We start from the raw sequence: 21897 nt of genomic DNA on the forward strand, positions 1-21897 counted from the left end.
AGCAATGAAGACCCAAAGCAGCCAAAAATAAATAAATAAATTTTAAAATAAAACAGTGATTAACTATGGAAAATTATAATGATAGTATGGTATGCAATATTTTTAATTATGTTTTTAAAGAATATTTAATGGTGTTCAAAATGTCATTATATAGTAAGTTTTAAAAGGAAGTTAAAAAGCACAAAAAGATTATAAAGTGCAAGAGGGAGGAGATATGGGAACATACGTATATGTATAACTGATTCACTTTGTTATAAAGCAGAAACTAACACACCATTGTAAAGCAATTATACCCCAATAAAGATGTTAAAAAAAAAAGATTATAAAGAAACACATCAAAGTGAAAACATTTTAGGTGGTGGGTAATGGCTTTTTATTTTTTCATCTCAATATTTGTATGTATTTTCTAAATCTACAGTGAGCCCTTACTTATTTTTATCATCAGGAAAAATGCTAGTTTTAAAAGGAAAAAAAAAAAAAAGATTGTACCAATATGGGAAAATGCTTGTGCTACAACAAAGAAAAAAAGGACAGAAGCATCTCCATCCAGGTCTGTGGAGAGAGACTCAAAGAGATCATGTAAGTTTTCATTCACTTATTCAGAGTTAATTAATTAATGTTTGTATAATAAATAATAAAATAAAATGTGCTGTGGTCCATCACATCAATGTAAAAATTAAATATCAGTGAGGACGTGGGGAAGAGGACTCTAGGAGAATTCTCACACATCCCTGGTAGGAGTGTCAATGGTAAAACCTCTCTTGAGGACAATCTGGCTGCATCCGGTAGAGCTGCAACCCACCAGCCCCACCCACCACGTCCCTCTCCAGGTGACCTCTCACACAAATGCAGAGAGGGTCAGGTGAGGGGACAGGGCTGCAGCATTGTTTGCAACATCAGAAAATGCAAACAACATTAAGTTTCTATCAGTAGGGATATAAAGGGGGAAACAAAAAATGTGATGTTTATGCGAAAAGAAAAACACAAAATACTGCATGGCAATTAAAAAGGAGGAGATACACCTATCTCTAATACGATGGATGGATTCCAAAATCCATGTGGAGTGGCACAAATGCAGAACTATAATGGTAACAACTAACGCATCTAGTGTACTCTACGTGCCCACCCTGTTCTAAGCACTTGACATATGTAAATTTGCACAATCCCCAAAATAACCCTACAAGAAGGTTTTAGGTTCTACCCTTATTCGCATTTACAGATGAACAAACGGAGGCACAGAGAAGTTAAGTAACCTGCCTGAGGTCTCACAGCTCTCAAGTGGCAGAGCCAAGCCCTGAACCCCGGCAGGCTGATGCCAGAACACCACCATGACGTATAAATTCAAAAGGCCATCATGCAGGTGAATTTTTAATACACACAAAAAACTACATTGTGTTTCTAGATACCTATCTTATGAACGTGAAAGTATTAAAAATGTGGACTGAGAAAAGCATACCAAATTGAGGACAGAGCTCACCTCTGCTGATGGAAGAGGCAATGTAACAGGGAGTGATTCCAGGAACTTTATGATGCTTTACTTCTTTTCTTAAAAAAACAAAGCTCAGGGTTTCCCTGGTGGCGCAGTGGTTGAGGGTCCGCCTGCCGATGCAGCGGACACGGGTTCGTGCCCCGGTCCGGGAAGATCCCACGTGCCGCGGAGTGGCTGGGCCCGTGAGCCATGGCCGCTGAGCCTGCGCGTCCGGAGCCTGTGCTCCGCAACGGGAGAGGCCACAACAGTGAGAGGCCCGCGTACCACACACACACACACAAAAGTTAAATATAGAATTACCACATGATCCAGCGATTCAGCTTCTGGGTATAACCCAAAAGAACTGAAAGCAGGGACTCAGATATTTGTACATCCCTGTTCATAGCTGTATTATTCACAACAGCCAAAAGGTGGAAGCAACCCAAGCGTCTATTGACGGATGAGCCGATGAACAAAATGCGGCATTCACATACAATAAAATAATAAACAACCTTAAAAAGGGAGGAAATTCTGACACATGCTACACCACGAATAAACCTTGAATATGTTATGCTAAGAAAAATAAGTCAGTCACAAAAGGGCAAATACTGCATGATTTCACTTATGTAAGGTCTCTGGGGTAGTCAAATTCACAGAGACAGAAAGCAGAATGGTGGGTGCCAGGGGCTGGTGGGAGGCGGGGAATGGAGAGTTACTGTTTAATGGGTACAGAGTTTCAATCTGAGATCATGAAGAAGCTCGAGAAATGGACAGTGGTGATAGTTGGACAACATGATAAATGTACTTAATGCCACTGTATGTATTTCACCACAATTTTTTTAAAAAAGATTTGATGAAAATGCAACAAAATGTTAACAACTGTCAATTCTGGGTCATGAGTCCTCAGCGGTTTGCCATGTCGTTGTTCTAAAAAACTAACAAAACAGGAGGCTCCGTGTGGTCGAGGACGTGGAGACCAGGCCCACAGCCTCGCAGCTGGCTCAGGCCTCTTCCATCTCTTCCCTGGTCCTCCTGTTTTTACTGCATTGTGGTTGCTATGGAAACAAGGGGCACCTTGAGCTCCCCGAGCTCAGCCCAGGTGCTGCTAACTCCAGGAATAATGTCAGAGTGCGAATGAAATAAAAACCCCGATCATCCGGGCCTCGTGTACACATACCTCTGCCCTGCTGATATATTTATCAAGGGACCATGTGTTCATGCGTGAGCCTGCGGTGACTGTCACCTGCACGCGTCTGTCCTCAGCAGCAGGCTTGGGTGTGGGTGCACATCGCTCTGGTTTGCCCATGGGGGTGTGCTTGCACGCATGCAGGCTTGTCACGTGGTTACGTGTATCTCCCCAGCCCAGGACTATTATTACCAATATCAGAAATATTAAAGCAGGGAACACTTACCTGGCACTAACAATGTAGCAGGCACTGTGCTCCATGCTTCACCCGGATTATCTCCTTTAAACCTCACAATAGTACCTACATAAAGGTACTATTATTATCCCCAGAAAAAGAAATCAAGGCACAGAGAGGTTATATAACTTGACCAAGACCTCCCAGAGCACATGAACCTAACCACCGAATCTGTACTGTGGGGAAAAGAGATCTTTAAATGTCATCAGCTCCCAAACAGCTGCAAAACCTGCCGCATCAGAAGCACCACCTCTGGCCCTGACAACGCACAGGTTTCCTGGGCCCCACCCAGGCCTCAGGAAGCAGAGTCCCCAGGGTGGGTCTGCACTGCAGCCAGGGTAGACAACTAGTGGTCCCCTGGGTTGAGGTGACTGACAGGGTTGTATAAGGCATGGCAGGGTGGGGTCAGGGGTTGTTCCTCGGCCCAGAAATGGTCCTGGGAAAGTCTGTGATTCAATGCTCCTCGACTCCAGATGGCATCAGCTGGTGGCAAGGCAACCAAGAAAGAGGTAAGAGCTGCTGTCACACACACACACACACACACACACACACACACAGGGCAGGGCTCCAAAATTCAGTTATGTGGCTTTGTGGCCTGCCGGGCACGGATTTCCGCTCACTCCACCCTCTCAGAATGAGCTGGGCCGTGGGTGGAGGATGACAGTGCCGTAACCCGACCCGTTCACAGCTCAGCCCGAGGCAGAGAGGGGTCAGCCGCCTCACCTGGACAACAAACGGCCCCAGGCTGGGCACCCCAGAGGCTCCCACAGCCTCAGCCCTCAAGGGGAGAGGGACACAGACAGAAGCCACTGGACCAGCACAGGGCAGGAGGAGCTAAATGTGGAACCCTTGAGGTTCTAGCTGCTCCAGGAGCACAAGGAACAGAGTGCTGTGTCCTCAAAGGGAAGGAGGTGTTCACGGAGGAAGCAGCATCTAAGCTGGTCCTGGAAGGACAGGAGGGATGATGCTGCTGGGAGAGGAGGAAGTAAAGGCATTTCACGCCGGGCATTTCTGCATAAGCAGCCATCCAGGCTGAAAAGTGCCAGGAAACAGCAAATCCCATCACCCGGCTGGAGCCAAAGGTCAAGAGGAGACACAGTTGTAAGGGGGTCGGGGGGAACAGCTAGATATGTACTGGGGCACAGAGAGGTTAAATAACTTGCCCAAGGTCACCCAGCTGGTAGAATCAGGATTTAAACATAAGCTGCCTGACTCCAAAGCCCAATGAATTAACCACTAAGACGGGGCTCACTGGCTGGTAGCCTTTCCTTCTGCACGCGCTTTAGAATGCTGTAGAGGTGGGCCTGGGAACAGTGTTTCTCAGTGGGTCGGGGGAGCTCTTATACCCCTGCCCTGGAAACTCAGCAAAGCCTGGAGACGTTTTTGATTGTCACTACTAGGGGGTAGGTTGCTGGCATCTCATGAGCAGAGGTTAGAGATGCTGCTGAACATCTACAGGAGAGTCCCCACAACAAAGAATTCTCCAGCCCCAATTGTCAACAGAAACCCTGGGCTAAAGAGACTCACCCACCTACGGCCCATTTTAATATCCAGCCCCACCTGAGCCGTTGACATTCGTCACACTCGTTTATCCCTTGGGACTGGGGTTCCCAAATTTCGCTGCATGTTGGAATCACCCGGGAATCTTTTAAAAGTGCTGATGCTGGGTCCCACCCTAGACCCTCTGATTTCCAAGCCTGGAATTGGGTGCGACCTGGGCATGAGAACTTTTTTAAGCCTCCCAGGTGATACCAAAGTGCAGAAAAGCTTGAGAATCAGTGCTTTGGTTGAGGGCACAGAGGATCCAACTATCTTCTGTGGACCATGGACAGTTTTTCTAATGCCAGAAAGAGACGTCACTGGGGAGTAAACACAAACAAAGACTGCCCAGGGGGACTTCCCTGGTGGTCCAGTGGTTAAGACTCCGTGCTCCCAATACAAGGGGCCTCGGTTCGATCAGGGAACTATGATCCCACATACCACGCCCCACAGCTACTGAGCCCACGCGCTCTAGAGCCCACGCGCTGCAACTAGAGAGAGCCACGCGACACAACTAGCGAAGCCCACATGCCACAACAGAGACCCAGCTCAGCCAAAATAAAATTAATTAATTAATTAGTTAATTCAAAAAAAAAAAAAGACGGCCCGGTCCCCAACCAGGGTCTCAGGGACAAGCCCACGTAGAATCAGGACTAACAAGGTCTACCATTGGTGCTGTGGATACGGGCCTCCTTGGAGAAGTTAGAGATGGCTGTGGGGATGATGAATTAGAGTTGGCGGAGGCCCGAGGAGGAGGTTAATTAGAGAGGCTTTGTCACCATCTGGGCAGGAGATAATGGGCCTGAACCGGGAGGAGGGCAGGAGAGGACCAATCCCCGTGACTCGGGGGCTTCACAACCCAGTGACAGAGAAAGAACTGGATTAGGAAGAGAGAAAAGATTAATTGAGAGCGAGTCCAGTCTGGAGCCAGAGCAGGAAATGACCAGTCAGTGGCTGAAGGCAGTGGTGAGAGCACCAGGGAAGGGGTGAACTAGGGAGAAGGGACCAGGGAGTAGGCCACAGGGAGATAGGAGCTGAGACCCGCAGGGCTGACACACCTGGAGCAGAAGTGGCGCACAGGTGGGGTGAATCTGGCCTGCAGGATGGGTTACATATGGCTTTGTTTTTTTTCTTTTTTTTAATTCTTGAGCTAGTTGTCAACATGTTGCCCAAACTCCAGATTTCCAGCTTCTCCTGTAACGTAGAAGATCTGGGGAGACAGGCGGCATTCCTGCAGAGCACAGATGTGTGCTTGCCGGTGCCCCCAGGCCCCGCCTGGAAGTTGTACTAGGCCCTGCCAGATCCCTGCAGGCATCAGGTCTGTCTCCAGGAAGAAGAGACCAGGTCCTAAGTCAGAAAGTGGTGAAGATGGAGGAGCTGACAGGAAAGCAGGAAAGGGGCCAGGCACTGCACAGAGGCCGACAGCCGACCTCCGCTGTCCTGGTCCTGCACCCACTGCCTTCGAGCTGGGCCGTCTCAAGTCAGGAACATCCCCACTTGGGGTCTCAGTGTACTGATCTGTAAACAAGGAGGCTGAAGCCCTTGATCTCTCGTGGTCCATCCTCATGTCCATCAGCCTCCTGCAGGCTGCCCAGGGCCAATCCCTTTGGCCAGGCTTTGAAATGAAGCCTAGAAAACCTGAACACTTCCAACAAAGATCAGGCCAGGCAGCGAGAAATCCCAAACAGAGCCAAAGAGGCCAGGGATGACCCGCCAGGGGCACAGACAACTCAGGGAACAGGAGCCACCTTCCAAATTCTGAGGGGCTCTCGGGAGAAAGCAGGACTATTAGCCCTGTTTAGCGGTGGGAGATGAGTAACCAAGCGGTAGCAGTTACAGAAATTCCAGATGAAAATAATGGTCAGCTTTGAACAATCAGAGCTGTATTGCAATATAATATCCTTACAAGATAATGAGCTCCCCGTCACTGGAGGTAACCAAGCTCAGGCTGGGTGACTAGTTTTAGGGGCACAAGGGATTCACATAGTGGCTAATTTGACCTTTTTATTTCAAGCCCTAAGATTCAAGGACTCCAGAGATCTGGGGATCTCTCCTGAAGGCTCCCCTCTCCCTTTTCCAGCACTCCCAAGGAAAGGTGCTGGGGATTAGGCTCTAGACTCTTCCAGAGGGAAGGCCGAGGTGGTCTGGAAAAAGCATAGAACGTCTACTTCCTTGCTCCCCTTGCCCTTCACCAGGACCACAGGCCCCAGCAACCCCTGCCACACAGCCCCCATCCCAGCACAGCCTCACCCAGCACCCCCTCAGAGGCAGGGGGAGCAGCTAGCTCCTGAGCAGGGCTCCCAGCACAAGCCAGAGAGGCCATCTACATCCCCTCCTGACACCTGCATCCCCACTCCCTGCTCCCAGCCCCAGCGGAACCAGCAGGAGGAAGGCGATAGAAGCAAGCACTCCCCCAACTCCAGACCCCTCTGAGTATTTCCCGGGCACCTGTCCATCAGGAGCCTCTCCAAGAGGATGCAGGGGTCCTGACACATCCACAGGGTCCACAGTGTGTGGACCGGAAGCACAAGGCATGCACAGCGTGGGGAGTCAAAGCCTCTCGCCAAAGCCCAGTGGGAGCAATTCTCCCCTAGCCTTGGCGAAATCCATTTCCCGGTGAGCCAGGCAGAGCCCTCTGGCCTCCTCCTCACAGGACCCTGAGACTTCCCAACCAGGACAGGCCAGCAGGCCTCTGAAGAAGCTCAAGGGCATGACCAGAGCCCTGAGCGTCCACAAGGACTTTCAGGGAGCTGGAGTGAGGGGGGGCCCCCAGGATAGTTGGACCTGGGCTGGCAGGCCACAGGCCGCCCCATCTGCATTCTGCTCCCCCGCATCCCTGCCCTTGTCGCCATTAGCCCTGTCCCACGGGATCAACAAGCACCATTCAGCTCACCAGCCACGAGGAAAAACCCCCACGGGGCCCCAGGAATAAGCAGAGCCCCTCCTGCCCACCATCCCGCACCCATCTCAGAAGAGCCCCAATGCCCAGTACCTACTGGCCAGAGCTGCCAGCCAGCTCCCTGCTGCCCATCATCAGATACCCACCAGACCTGGTCGAGACCCAGGGAGCTGCTTGTCCATCAAGAAATCAGAACAGGGACTCACCAGGGCTTCCTGGGCATGATGGGGACCGGCCAGTATGAGGCCAGGAGCACACAAATCCCCGGGGTTTGCTGCCTGGCAAATGGCACCTTTAGGTGCTTCTCCCAGTGCCTGGCAATGAAATCAGGCCACAGCCCAAACGCCGGCTAAGCACCCGCCTGCCTTGCTTCTCCCCGTAGCCACTCACGCCCCACGACTCCAGATCCCAAAACAGGCATGTTCGTGGTTACCATAGGAACTCGCTAAAGCCAAAAAAGACACCACACAGTCACCCACATGGGCCCTCAAAGCTCATGTCCACCTGCACGGGCAAGCTTGCACACACGCCGACACACACCTACACGCGCCAGCACTGTTCTCAGGCTCAGGGACCGTCCTAAAGAATCAATGAACCAGGGCTGATACTTTAGCCAGAAACAGGGATGTGCCCCTCAGCCCCAGCTGGAACGTGTCTGCAAGTGGGTTCCCTGCACATCTCGTGCGGCCAGCTGTCGGTTACAAGAGCAGTGGCACCAGCTAGGGCTCACCTGGTGCTCACCTGCCAAGGCACACCTGGAGCTGGGGGAGGGGGGGTGCAGAGCCCCCGGGACCACCACCAGCTCTGCCTGCAAGGCCAGGGAGAGGGCACTGCCCAGCCTGCTTCCCCGGCGGCCGACCACCCCCTTCACCCCTCAGGATGCTGCTTCTCTCCTCTGTACCCTTCTTTGGGAGGGTGGGGGGGGGCAGGTATAAAGGTCAGGACCTAAGCCAGCCACTTGGGAGGGGAGAGGGGAAATGAGGAGCAGAGACTGTAATGCAGGGCCTTACTCCCTCCCTCTACCCCCAAGCTGCCCAAACTCCCCGTCTCCGTACACGGGACCAACATCCACTCAAAGGCTCACCCAGAGGGCTTCCCTGGTGGCGCAGTGGTTGAGAGTCCGCCTGCCAATGCAGGGGACACGGGTTCGAGCCCTGGTCTGGGAAGATCCCACATGCTGCGGAGCAACTAGGCCCCGTGAGCCACAACTACTGAGCCTGAACGTCTGGACCCTGTGCTCCGCAACAAGAGAGGCCACGATAGTGAGAGGCCTGCGCACCGCGATGAAGAGTGGCCCCCGCTTGCCGCAACTAGAGAAAGCCCTCGCACAGAAACGAAGACCCAACACAGCCAAAATTAAAAAAAAAAAAAAAAAAAAAAAGTCTCACCCAGAAACTTGAGTCTTCACCCTTCCCCTTCCCCTTGCTCCCACCTCCTACATCCAAACCAGCTCCAGGCTGGGGAGCCCGCCTCCTCAAGAGCTCTCCAGTCTGTCCACTCTCCCCAACCCCACTGGCCCTGCTCTGGCCTCAAGCCTCTCCAACGAGTCAGCAGATGGCAGCCAGATTGAGTTCAGACTCAAATCTGGCCACGTTACTCCCGCTTTAAAGCCTTTCCATGGCTCCCGGCCACACAGAGGGGCAAGCCCAGCCCTCCACACAGCCCTCCCACGCTCCTAGACGAGGCCCAGCCTGACCCCGCAGTCACACCCAGTAATCTGTCTGGTGTCATAACCGCACCCAGGTCCCTCCCAGCCCACGCCATTCACATCTCACTGCCTGTGCACTATTGCTGCTGCCCCGGGTGCCTCTCTCCCTTCCGGGCTGGGCTTGTTCACCTTTGGAGATGGCTGAGGCATCACCAAGTCTCCAGGAAGCCCTCCTCCATCCTCTCTGAGGACATCTCTGTTAGCACTTGTCACATTCCATTGCAACTGTCTGTCTGTCTGTCTCCCTATGGGACTATAAGCTTTCATGAGCAGAGACTGTGTCTTTTTTTTTTTTTTACTTTGTTGCCACGCGCGGGCTCTCTAGTTGTGGCGAGTGGGGGCCACTCTTCACTGCGGTGCGCAGGCTTCTCATTGCGGTGGCTTCTCTTGCTGCGGAGCACAGGCTCTAGGCGTGCGGGCTTCAGTAGTTGTGGCTCGCGGGCTTTAGAGCGCAGGCTTCAGTAGTTGTGGCGCACGGGCTTAGTTGCTCCGCACCATGTTGGATCTTCCCAGACCAGGGATTGAACCCGCGTCCCCTGCCTTGGCAGGCGGATTCTTTTTTTTTTTGTTTTTTTTTTTGTTTTTTTTTTTTTTTTTGCCGTACACGGGCCTCTCACTGTTGTTGCCTCTCCCATTGCTGAGCACAGGCTCCGGACGCGCAGGCTCAGCGGCCATGGCTCACAGGGACGCGCAGGCTCAGCGGCCATGGCTCACAGGCCCAGCCGCTCCACGGCATGTGGGATCCTCCCGGACTGGGGCACGAACCCGTGTCCCCTGCATCGGCAGGTGGACTCTCAACCACTGCGCCACCAGGGAAGCCCGGCAGGCGGATTCTTAACCACTGCGCCACCAGGGAAGTCCCGAGACTGTGTCTTTTTCACCTTTGCTTCCCCACCAGCCCCAGCGCCTAGCACTGGGCTTCGAACGCAGGTGCCCAATAAATGTGAGCTTAACTGATTCAGCCTTCTAACCCCACAGAACATCAAGTTCCCCCTGCCTCTGGCAACCCCAGCAAACTCAGCAGACACCCTAGATATGTAGGAGATGAGCTGACTCAGATGGCGCAGCCTCAGAAGGTTCTAAAACACCTTTGTGCCTCAAAGAGTCTTGTAATCCGCAGTAAGCAAAGACCTGGTGGTCAAAGATGGGAGAAGTAAATTGGCGATCGTGACCTTCAACTGATGCATGAAAAAAAGCCATTACAGGGACTTCCCTGGTGGTCCAGTGGTTAAGACTCTGTGCTTCCAATGCTGGGGTTGCGGGTTTGATCCCTGGTCTAAGATCCCACGTGCTGCAATGCAGCCAAAAAAAAAAAAAAAGGCCGTTACATCGGAATCAAGGGGTGGACTGTGGAGGGACGGGCTTTCCGGTAGGGCTGGAAAGCTGAGGCAGAGACTTGATGCACAGCTGCCTGGGCCCTGACTCTGCTCTCCCCGCACCCCCCGAGAATGTAGCCTTGCTAACAACACCAAGAGAACCTGGAGAGGCAGATGTCTGTACAGGGAATCGCCCAGATTTTGTACGTAATCCTCATAGGATGGGGACTGAAGCCCTGAGTTTAAAAGGGCTGTGACATAGCCAGAAGTTGAGCTTTCTAGATGTGGCAAGCCCTCATCCTGCATGGACAATGGCTCCAGCAGCTGCCATCAGGGACCCCAGGGCCAAAGGGAAGTTACGCTGTGACACAGCGTCTGCTGCTGCCCTACGTGCTCTCCTCCCTTCTAAGATTTTAAATCTTAGCTGGTGAAATCTGAAACCTAGAGTACAGATGGCTGTGTGGTGTCTTCTGACCAAACCACAGGACAGCTGAAATGCTGCCCCAGCCAGGCTGCTGGGAAGACAGCTCCTCCAGGCCCTCTCCCTCCTTCTCCTGAGGAAGAAATAAGACGGCACAGTGACCTCTGGGCACTCTTATGCACTTTCTCTCTATTTAGAGATGCCCACTTCTAGTGACCAAGAGCAGGGACCATCAATTAAAAAGTTGGATTCTTTTCCCTGCAGGGCAATGGGTTCTAACTTCCCGGTCATCAGGAAGGTGCATGATGCCCTACCCCAGCAGTAGAGACAAGCTGCACTGAATCATCTCCACGCTCACGCCATCCCACGATGGCCAGTGCCTGTGTATCACAGTCATCTCAGATGGCTGGAACATGGCTTACCAGCCCATGCAGCAGACACACACACACACACACACACACACACACACACACACACTTTCTTTAGCAAAGAAGCAGGAGTCTCTGAGAGGGAGGGCAAGGGGCAGCAAAAAAAAAAGAGTGGAGAAAAGTATCAGAGGCTCTCAGTTCAGGTCGTCCTCTCTGGATGCTGCTTCAAGGACCTCCATGAGCAAATACATGGCCCTGCCAACCTAGATTCCCCCTGTGGGAATCCAGTCAGACTATGGTTCAACAACTGCAATACAGACCGTATCCCAAGCTGGCCTGGGAGCAGGCTGGTGAAGCGGCGCTCCCCACCTGCTGTCCCTGCCTCTTTCTCTCCAGCCCTCCATCTCATGTGATGGGCTAACCATGATGACCCAGAATTAATTCATCCAGCAAATATAGACTGAGAACCTGCTATATGCCAAGCATGGTGTAAGGCTCTGGGGAGCCAGAGATGAAGTATGCAGAACCTCTGCTCTCAAAGACACTCATTCATTCGTGCATGCGCTTAGTCAACAGCGAGCACCTACCATCATCAAGGTCCTGAGAGAAATGCAAAAGGACAAAAGGCATGAAGGTGAACTCCCAGAAAGTCAAAGCTAGAAGAGAGCAGATTGGGCACCAGCCCAACCCTCCCACTTTACAGATGGGCAAACTGAGTCTTGGAGAGGTTAACAATTTGTTAGTCTCCGCCTCCCAATTTTCTCTCCTCTATGTGCTGCCACCACCCCCCTATCCAGTGTTCTTGTGTGGCTCCAGGTCCCCAGCACCCCTTGCCTCTGAGGGTCTTCATCATCAGGTACCCCAGACCCCTCTCAACCTGGGCCTCCAGCAGGGGGCTGGGCCCTCCCATCCACAGTGTTGTGGAGGCAGGGGTGCATTCTGGGGCCAAAGCACCAGACTCTCTATCTAAATCGGGAAAAGAGTGGGAAAGCAGGGTGGAGAGACGTGCTGAGAACTATTTAGCTCCAGCCTGGACTGAACCAGCCATGAAGTACAGACCTGGATTCAAATCCCAGCTGCAGGACCTACTCCCTGATGACCTTGACTAAGTTTCCTAACCTCCCAAGCCTCCCTTTCTCTTCTGTAAAATGCAGACAGTAGTGGTAGCTGCTTCCCAAGATGGCTGTGAAACCTCAGGGAAACTCTGTGATGAAAAGTGAGCACATAGTAAGTGCTCAATAATGGTGGTGCCAGAACCCCCATCTTCGGAGCTGCATAGCTCAGAGACACTTCCAGGAGCTGTATGGCTGACTGTCTTCGTGTCAAGGACACCAGGTCCCTGGGGAAGAAGCTGAGGCAATCGGGAGCATGGGCTGCAGTCCAGGGGTATCTGGTGCTCAGTGGAGAAGCCAATGGGCTGCATTAGTACAGAAAGATGTCTCACCCAGCAGAAGCCTAAGGAAGGCAGCATCTGGGTACCTGGAAGAGCCCTAGCACATGCAGTTGGCTGCCTAAGGACCTGTCAGTAAGCAGAGCCATATCCTGGGCACCCAGGCAGAATTTCTTCTTAGGTATTAGTGGGGAGGAGAATGAGGGAGCAGCTATTGATCTTCCTTTTAGACCTAAGAGTCATGGGGGTGACGGGATAAAACCTCCTATGGTATCTGCCCAGCCCACAACTCATCCTTCTTCTCTGAGAACTAACCCCTCCCACAGAGAGAGCTGGCTGCAGCAGACATATTTTATCCATAAACCCCATCTCTCCAGCTAAACTGATTGGACCATGCTGGGCCAATCAGATTCCCTCTTTTTTTTTTTTACAGTTTTATTGAGATGTAGTTTATTTACGATAGAATTCACCATTTCTAGGTCTATCATTCAATGGTTTTCAGTATATTCACAAGGTTGTACAACCATTACCACAAACTAGTCCCAGAACATTTTCATCACCCCAAAAAAAAAAATTATTTCCATTTGGGGCTATTATTAATAACGTTGCTATGAACATTCACATACAAGTTTCTCTATGGACATATGTTTTCATTGCTCTTGGATGTATACTTAAGAATGGAATTGCTGGTCATACAGTCGCTCTACGTTTAACCCTTTGAGGAGCTGCCAAACTGTTTTCCAGAGTAGCTGCGCCCTTTTACACTCCCACCAGCAGCGTGTAAGGCTTCCAATTTCTCTACATCCTCACCTACACTTGCTATTATCTGTCTTTTTGATTATAGTCATTCTAGTGGGTGTGAAGTAGTATCTCACGGAGGCTTTGATGTGTATGTCCCTGATAGCTGATGACGTTGAACATCTTTTCATGCGCTCATTGGCCATTTATATAACTTCTTTGGAAAAATGTTTATTCAGAGTCTTTGCCCATTTTTAAATTCTTTTTGTCTTTGTATTATTGAGTTGTTATAGAGTTCTTTATATAGTTTAGATATGAGTCCCTTATCAGATATGTGATTTAAAAATACTTTCTCCCATTCTGGGCATTGTCTTTTTACTTTCCTAATGGTGTCCTTTGTAACACAGAAGTTTTTAATTTTGAAGAAGTTCAATTAATCAGTTTGCTGTTCTCATTGTTTTTGTTGCTTGTGCTTTGGGTGTCATACCTAAGAAACCATTGCCTTATCCAAGGCCACAAAGATTTTCATCTAGGTTTTCTTCTAAGAGTTTGATACTTTGGGCTCTTACATTTAGGTCTTTGATCCATTTTGAGTTAATTTTTGTATACAGTGTGAGACAGGGATTCAATTTCATCCTTTGCATGTGGATATCAGTTGTCCCAGCACCATTTGTTGAAAGACTATTTTTCTCCATTGAATTGTCATGACATATCGTACTTGTTGAAAGTCAATTGACCACAAATGTGAGGGTTTATTTCTGGACTCTGAATTCTATTCCATTGATCTGTATGTCTATCTCTATGCCATTACCAAACTCTCTTGATTACTGTCACTTGGTAGTAAATTTGAACTCACGAAGTACAGTCCTCCAACTTTGTTCTTCTTTTTCAAGATTATCCTTGAATTTCCATAAGAATTTTAGGATCAGTTTATCCATCTTCTCAAGGAAGGCAGCTGGGATTTTGATGGGGATGCATTTCCAGTTCCTGTTCAATGCCCCCTGAGCTCTAGCTCCACCTCCTCCCCTTGGGTTCCCTGAGGCACCTGGGATTTTTTTCCATAAACTCCATCTTTTGCTTAACCAGATTACACTGGGGTTTTGTTTCTTGCAATCAAAAGAATCTTAACCAAGTGCACGTAGGAACACAGTCCTACACACTGTCCCAAACAACCCTCTCAACACCACCTCCCCAAGGCCTAAGACCTCAGACTGTCCCCCACATACCCAGAGAGCCCACTGGGGTCCCAATCTCAACACTGGCCCATGCCGCCAGCCCTTCACTCCACCTTGTAACTAGTTCCTTTGCAGGTTACATGTATCATCTTTACTAGTTAAAACAAACAGGCCCTCAATAAACGCTTGTGAAATTGAACTAGATGTCCCAAGACGGTACCAAAAAGACCCACTCCTACCACTCTACACCCCTTAGTAACTCAGCTTCCTACCTAGCATCTCATGCAATACGCAGATAGGAAGCTCTAGGAAGGCCAGACATCGCTGTGCCCACTGGACAAAGGATACAGAAACTGAAGTCCAGAGAAGTCAAGTGTCTTTCCCAAGAGTGACTTGCCCTAAACGCTGGACTGCCCTGATGCACACCCCATGCCAATCAGCACAGGCACAGACAGGCCCATTGTCCCGCCCCATCTTTAAGAGCTGCTTTAGAAGCTACCTCCTCCTGTCAGTCTTCCAAGATTGCTCCCACTACATCCCTGGCATCAACTCTACAGAGAGACTGAAAGCTCTCAGAGAGCAGGGACAGTTTTCCATCCATCCCTGCCCTGCTAACTGCCCACCCTCACCCTTCTGAGCAAAACAAACCTGAGTGGGAAGCTTCCTTGTTTTGACCCCCCCGCCTTAGATGCCAACTCGCGAGACTGGCTGTGCTCTGCCCAGGGAAGTGTACCCAGGGGATGCACAGGCAGTGCTGGCAACTAAATGGCATGGCAGAGAGAGGCCAGCCTGGAAAACCTTTCAGCTGAGATGGGGGAGTTACAAGCAGGTGGGGCTGCCTCCAAAGGAGGACACTTAGTAGAGGAATTTTTCATGCTTGAGCCAATTCACGTGTTGCAGGATAATATTTTGAGCTAGTGACCAATGCTGTTTTTCCCTCCTAAAATTTCCCTCCTTTTTAACTCACTTAATTGGAGAAGGTGGTTGGTCAGTACTCATTGCCCAAGGGAGGGATGCAGTTGGGAACCGACTTTTGTTCAGTCTCAAGGGGGAAAGAGGATCCAGGCGCAGGCAAAATGGTTTGGCCAGAAACACAGAGGGAAAAGAACAAAGGTGATGAGAGAGGAGCAGTCAGAGGTTCTAGGACAAAGGGGTGTCTGCTCAGGGCTCCCCAGACAGACGATCAGACACGTGGTAAACCGAGGCAGACAATCAATCCCCAGACCCTGAATCTGGTGCTGGAATTCTCAGAGAGCGTCAGGGCCAGGCTGATCAGGACGACAGATGTCTGGTAATAGATGACTCGATGACCAACTGACCACCCACAAACACACACACACTAGGGTGTTTTGCCAGGTCCTAGAACTGTGTGGCACAATTTTCCAGGTAGGTGGGAATGTCAGAAAGACAGCCTGGGACTTCCCTGGTGGTCCAGTGCTTAAGACTCCACACTTCCACTGCAGGGGGGTATGGGTTCAATCCCTGGTTGGGGAAGTCTGCATGCTGTGCAGTGCGGCAAAAAAAATAGCCTCTTGGGACTGGGGCTACAAAAATTATATATAAAAACAAAATGATTACAAGTGATGGAAAACTAAAATATAAAAATTAAAGTGATGGAAAATACAATTCTCTTTCTTATACCCTTGAGTTGTGGCCTGAAAGTTTCACTGCTATACACATTTCCACCACACGGGTCCCCCTGCTTGCTTCCCAGCATCTGCCTTTTCCCGGATACTTCGGGAATCAAGAGCCCAGTCCAGCCTCCTCCAAGTCCACAAGCCCCTGGACTGAGACAGAGAATCTGACAAATGCAACAGTCCCGCTCACGTTTTCCACAACCAGGAGGGAAATGAGGGCCCCAGAAGAGCTCCATCTGCCATTACCTCTGACCTTTACGTAACAGGAAGTGGCTACTTACTTGACCTTCAGGCTCGCCAGCATGGTCTTGTCGATCCTGCCAAGAGAAAAGCAAGGGCTTCCGTCAGTGCCAGGGCTGAAGGCTCCCACCTAGCACTTGCAGGGGACAGGTCCCAGGGCCAGCCCAGACCACCAGCCCCGCAGGGCCGTGGACAATGTTGCTTCAGGAGGAAGGAAGTTCTCCTCCAGCCCAGAAAGGGAGGACTTGGGAGCTCTGGGAGGGCCGGAGCCACTCATAACCCAGTGAGATGGGTCCTGTTATTCTCCCTATTTTAGAGATGAGGAAACAGGCTCGGGAGGATACAGTCACTGGCCCAGTCTGGATCCCAGTATCTGACTCCAGACCCAGGGATCTAAAGCACTTTATATGCCACCTCTGCTTTCGTTACCCAAGCTCCAGAAGAGGACTCTGCAACCCGGCCTCATGGGTCACAGCGGCTGGACAATCAATGCATGGATATTTCCTGGGATTCTGCTTTACAAAGATGCCGCAACCTCCAGCACCAGGGACCCTCCTGCTCTGGGAGCTGCCAGTTCCTCTAAGGAGGCATAAGCCACTCCTGAGACAGAACCTGACAGCAGGCGCCAGGGTGCACAGGAGGTGGGGTCTGTCGGGCACAGGATCTCAGAGCCCGGAAGATCACGTTTGCGGCAGACTGTCCCGGCAGCCAGCAACTCCACCCCAGCCTGCGCCTACCCTTGCTGGAAGACAAGGCAGGGCTGCTAGGCTTCTATTTTTACCCTCTGCATATGCCAGCCCTTATGGCTGGTAAAAGAGGCCCCTTCCTCTCTCCAGAGACAGAAAGGTAGGCGAGATTCCCACTCTCTGTCTCCTCTTGTTTAGGGGTCACAAATACCAGGGTCACATCACCACCAGTGTCACCACTGCGCCATGTCATCATTGCCATTAATGCCACCAAAATCACCACCACCTCCAGGAGGCTTGAAACCCTGGAAAGTTCTTATAGCCACCTCTGCCCAGCAGCTCAGCTCTGCCATGAGCTCCCCCCATACACGCAACGACTGGGGCCCCAGGGAGGAGGGGAGCTGTGTCAGGGGCCACACGGTGAGGACGCAGAGCTGCCCCAGCAATCACGAGTCAGCACCAAGCCCTTGAGCTGGGGGGTGGGATCCTTCCACCCTGAGTCAACTCCCAGCACCTTCCGATCTCAGTTGCCAACAGCAAAATAAGCCACACCCGAGGTTCCTGGCCCAGGTCCCCCCTCCCAGCTTCTTCCCCACGGGCCCCCTGGGCCCTTCCTTGGTGCTTCCACGAGGCCCCCAGGGGTCTCACTGGGTTCCTAACCCCCTCTGGTATGGAGATCCTCGTCCTCTCCCATTCAACTCACTGAATGGGAGTAAGGTGGACCCTGCACTCTGCTACAACATCTGTTACCCAGAGAAACCCAACTGGAACCTCTATCAATAAGCCCTTACATTTTATATTTTCCCAAGGAATCTTTTTTAATTCTTACAACATCCCTTTGTTGTGGGTAAGGCAGAAATTCCCCATTTACACATGGAGAAACTGAGACCTGGAGAGAGGAAGTGTCCCATCTGGGCTCCTCAAAGAGCAGAAGAGGAGCGGCGCCTTAACCCAGGTCTCCCAGCATGCCCTCTCACCCTACCACCCGCCACCCGCCACCCACCAACTCTCTGGGTCACACCCTGGGCCACAGCAGCCCCGGTCCCAGGACCCACGTCCACACCTACTCAGTCAACCGGGCTCCCACGGGGGTGTGGCCTCGGAGGGCAGGGTCTATGGCTTGGCAGGGCTGAGATGGGGAGATAGGGCAGCGCTGTGACACTGAGCTTTCCCCTTTCGGGAAACCAAGGTCCCCAGGTTCTTCGGGTGCCATCTCTCTCCTCCCTGCCCTGCCGCATCCTATTCACCCTCGTCACCTTGCCCACCAGCGCTACTGGACATCCACCCTGGCATCCAACGGAGCTCAGAAAATACCACCCCCAAGACTCTTTTCACTGTCTGGAGTGGACCAGGGCTCCAGGAATCTGTAATTTCGCCCTCAAACAACTGCAAGATCCCTTCCCTGCTGAAAGCCATCCCCGCATGATAGCCACCCTAACCCTCCAGCCCCACCAGGAAGCTCTGCCATCCCATGTCTTGCAGCCCCTGTGCTCCCTCCCACTCTCCTTCACCTCTTATGCCCCCCACTACTGGCCACCCAGCTTCCACACCAGGACAGCCCTGGCCACCCTCCCCACCTCAGCAGTGGGAACCTCTTCTTTGACAATGCTCCAAGGCTAGAAGCTGAAAGGAAACTGATAATGAAAACCACTAGACCCCGTTCCCCAGCTGAGGAGAAGCTGCCAGCAGCTGGTAACCAGAGACAAGTCTTTGACCTCAGTTTCCTCACTTTATGGCCCCATAGGGAGGAAAGAGCCTCTCCTTTGTCCCAGACAGAAACTTAGCAGCAAAAGGTGGCCCAGAGGGTCAGGCAAGAGGCTGGAGCACAGCCCCAGCTGCTCAGACTGGCTGTAGGGGGAGGGCAGGGAGGGGCCCCTGGCGACAGGCCTGCCCGGTCCTCTCACTGCTCACCCCTGAAGAGAGCAGACAGCCCAAAGGCCGAGCAGGCCACACACTCTCCCGGCCACGAAGTCACAGAGATGACCCAGACAGAAGCATAGCATACATGCACAGACAAGAGCACACACAGGTACAGAAGCTCCGAGGCGCAGACCGGCATCCGCTCAGAAGCGCAGAGGGCACACGTGGTCACACGTCGGCACACCCACCCAGCCAGGCACACACCTCACACCCGGCCGCACAGACATGCACACCTAAACACACAGTCCCAGATACACACGCGTTCACAGCCATCACAGATGCACATACACATTTATGGAAACACACGACACAGAGGCCCACGTTCACCAGAGTCACACTCACACTGGCTCCAGCTCCGACCTCTGAATTCCCTAGAAGACTGTACCCAAGAGACAGTGAGGAAAAGCCTGGTGCCCCCCCTCACAGGATCTTCCATCTCCATCCACCCAAGCATCTGAAAGTGCTCCCTACAGACCAGGTCACAGCCACAGGCTCAACCGGGCTTCACGGCCAGATTCGCTCCCACCCCTTCACCCGCCCTCCCATCTGTTACCCACCATCCGAAGCCCCCAAAGGAGACACTGCGCTTCCTGCCAAACATGGCTGTGACGGAGGGGCCCCTGGTCCAGCGATGCCCCCAAGGCTGTTGGCAAGACTGCTGCGGCCTCGGAGCAGCGGGGTCGACAGCCACCGGCAAAGGGCGGGGTGCCCGGCGTGGCACCTCCCCCAGTGCCTGCCCCCCAGCCCGGCTTCCTGTGGGTGAGGCCGCGGGATGGGAGGGGTGTCCTGCCCCCCAGGACGCACCAAGACAGGCAGGGGAGGTCGCAGAGGGCAGCTTCCCCACACCCGGAGGAACCCGCAGCTCCGGAAGGGGCTCGGCCGGCAGATTGCACCACAGCACGGGTTGGCAGCTCTGCCCCACACAGCCCAGGCTGCCCGGAACCCAAGGAGGCCCGAGGATTACCATGATTGTGCCTGGGACGGGGGAGAGACCTGGCTGGAAGGCTCAGGGAGCCCTGCCGACGCGGGCCCACACCGACTCCCTGGGGCTGCCGGAGGCGGGACCTTGGCCTTTCTGCCTCCGCCGTACCAGATAAACCTGCCCCACACGCACCCGCGTGTGGACACAAGTATACGTGCACCCACGTGGGCCCAGGGGCGCACACACGTGCACACATATATGCACAGGACCCACGGGTACACCTAGGCGCATGCGTGCTCACGTACGTCAGCAGACGCCGGCACGCACGTGCGCGCAGGTACTGCACAGTCACCTGCCGGTGCGTGCAGACGTTTACAAAGACACCTGCACATCCGCCTCGTGCACACGCAGCTCCCCAAACACACGCTCACACACATCAACATACGCGCACGCACCTAGGCGCACGCTCAGATCGCACACACGCCTACAAGGCGCCCTCACGTACACAGGCACAGGCACAGGCACAGATCTGTACTGCTCAGATGCCCTTGAGCGTCTAGACAGAGGTCAGCAGTGCTGAGCTCCTGCCGGCAGTGGCAGAGGTGGCAGGTGGCACCGAAGTGCACGTCTTTGCCTTTCCCACTGGACCCACAGGCTAGTCCTAATCTCTGTCAGCACCAGTGCTGCCACGCCTGGTACACGGTAGGTGCTCACTAACGAGAGCCCCGTCGAAGAGTGCGGCACATACACACAGCAGCCTAGGGTAGAGGGTCACGGGCGGGGTGCCAGGTCCCCGCCCCTACCAAGCAGTGGAGAAGCCTTTCCCACTGGCCCACCTTCCCCGGAGCTGGGAGTCGGATCCAGGCTGGGATGCCAGAGGGCCACCCCCAGGCTGTGGACGAAGGGCACAGGCATTTTTATTTTCTTGACTCCTCCGCTGCAGGGGACACAAGGGGCCTCAGGCCCTATGGGGGCAGCACAGGGCCCTGACTAGGGGTGGCAAGTGTGGGGTCCCGTGCCCCCCTGGCTGCTCAGCAGGAACCTGGTGGTCCTTGGTTCAGGTTGCACCCTCCACCCTCACCTTCATCAGAAAAGGAAGGATCAAGTGGTTCACTCCCTAGGGTTGCATAGACCACCGGCTTCCCGCTGGACGTCCACTCCACACCCAGATCTGTCACCCCTACTGCACCCACCCCACACTCAGGAGGTGCTCAGCAGGTACCACGGACCCCCTGGGTCCTGCCTGTCCTGCATCCTTTTGGCCTCCCTCTGAGCAAGACAGCTCTGCGCTCCATCTGCTCCCGGGGGGGACACCTGGCCAGGCCTGGCCAGCCAGGGCTTCACCCTCCTGGCTGCAGTGACTGGTTTGGGAGTGAGCAGGAGACCTAATCGGACCCAGGAGGACTCACTCCCACAAAGCTTCCCCCCTCTCCTCCCCAGGGTTGCTGAACCACAGGGTGGATCACCAGGGTAAGCCAGAAACGGCCTTAGCCCAGGCGTCACGTGGGTTACTAATAACTAATAACCCACATTCCTTTTGCAAAGTGCTTACTTTTTTTATCAATTAGAGGGAGTTCCTAGTGAGCCCACCATTGGAGCACATCATCTGACATGCTTCCATGTCGGAGAGAGAGGTGGGGTTGCCGTCACAGTAAGCTTGGGCACTTCCAGCCTTCCGTCTTATCTATTCTTATCTTACACACATGTGACCATGTGTGCTTACTGTCCACCAACATATTCCAGGGGAAGACACAGCTGAGAGATGCTCTGATTCAGGCCCTCACAGTCTGCAAAGACACCCAGATAAAACCCAGGTAGGAGGCCACCTGGGCCAAATGTTCGCAGACCCAGAGGAGACACAGGCCCAAGCCCAAGCATCTGAAGGTCCGAAGGGCAGCCCAAGGACCAGGCAGGGAGGAGCATTTCAAGACCAGGCTGGATTCTCCCACCTTGCACGGCAGCCACAAAAGACACCAAGTCGTGGGATTCAGACACCTGACCAAGGAGCGGCAAGGGCCTGGCTGCATCAGCAGGAAGGGCAAAGAGCTC

General features: G+C 52.8%; 1 protein-coding gene across 1 annotated transcript in view; it reads right to left on the minus strand.

The window, feature by feature from the left end:
- Positions 1–19692, minus strand: part of RAP1GAP2 (RAP1 GTPase activating protein 2) — a 186907-nt gene extending 167215 nt beyond the window's left edge. The window contains exons 1-2 of the mRNA XM_032617539.1: positions 19484–19692; positions 16362–16397 (exon numbers count right to left, since the gene is read on the minus strand). Of these exons, the coding sequence (XP_032473430.1) occupies positions 16362–16397; positions 19484–19527 (80 nt within the window). The 5' untranslated portion in view covers positions 19528–19692. The remainder of the gene's footprint in view (positions 1–16361; positions 16398–19483) is intronic.
- Positions 19693–21897: the final 2205 nt, after the last annotated feature.

This window comes from Phocoena sinus, chromosome 20 (genome assembly GCF_008692025.1).
Source record: "Phocoena sinus isolate mPhoSin1 chromosome 20, mPhoSin1.pri, whole genome shotgun sequence".
NCBI classification, from domain to species: domain Eukaryota; kingdom Metazoa; phylum Chordata; class Mammalia; order Artiodactyla; family Phocoenidae; genus Phocoena; species Phocoena sinus.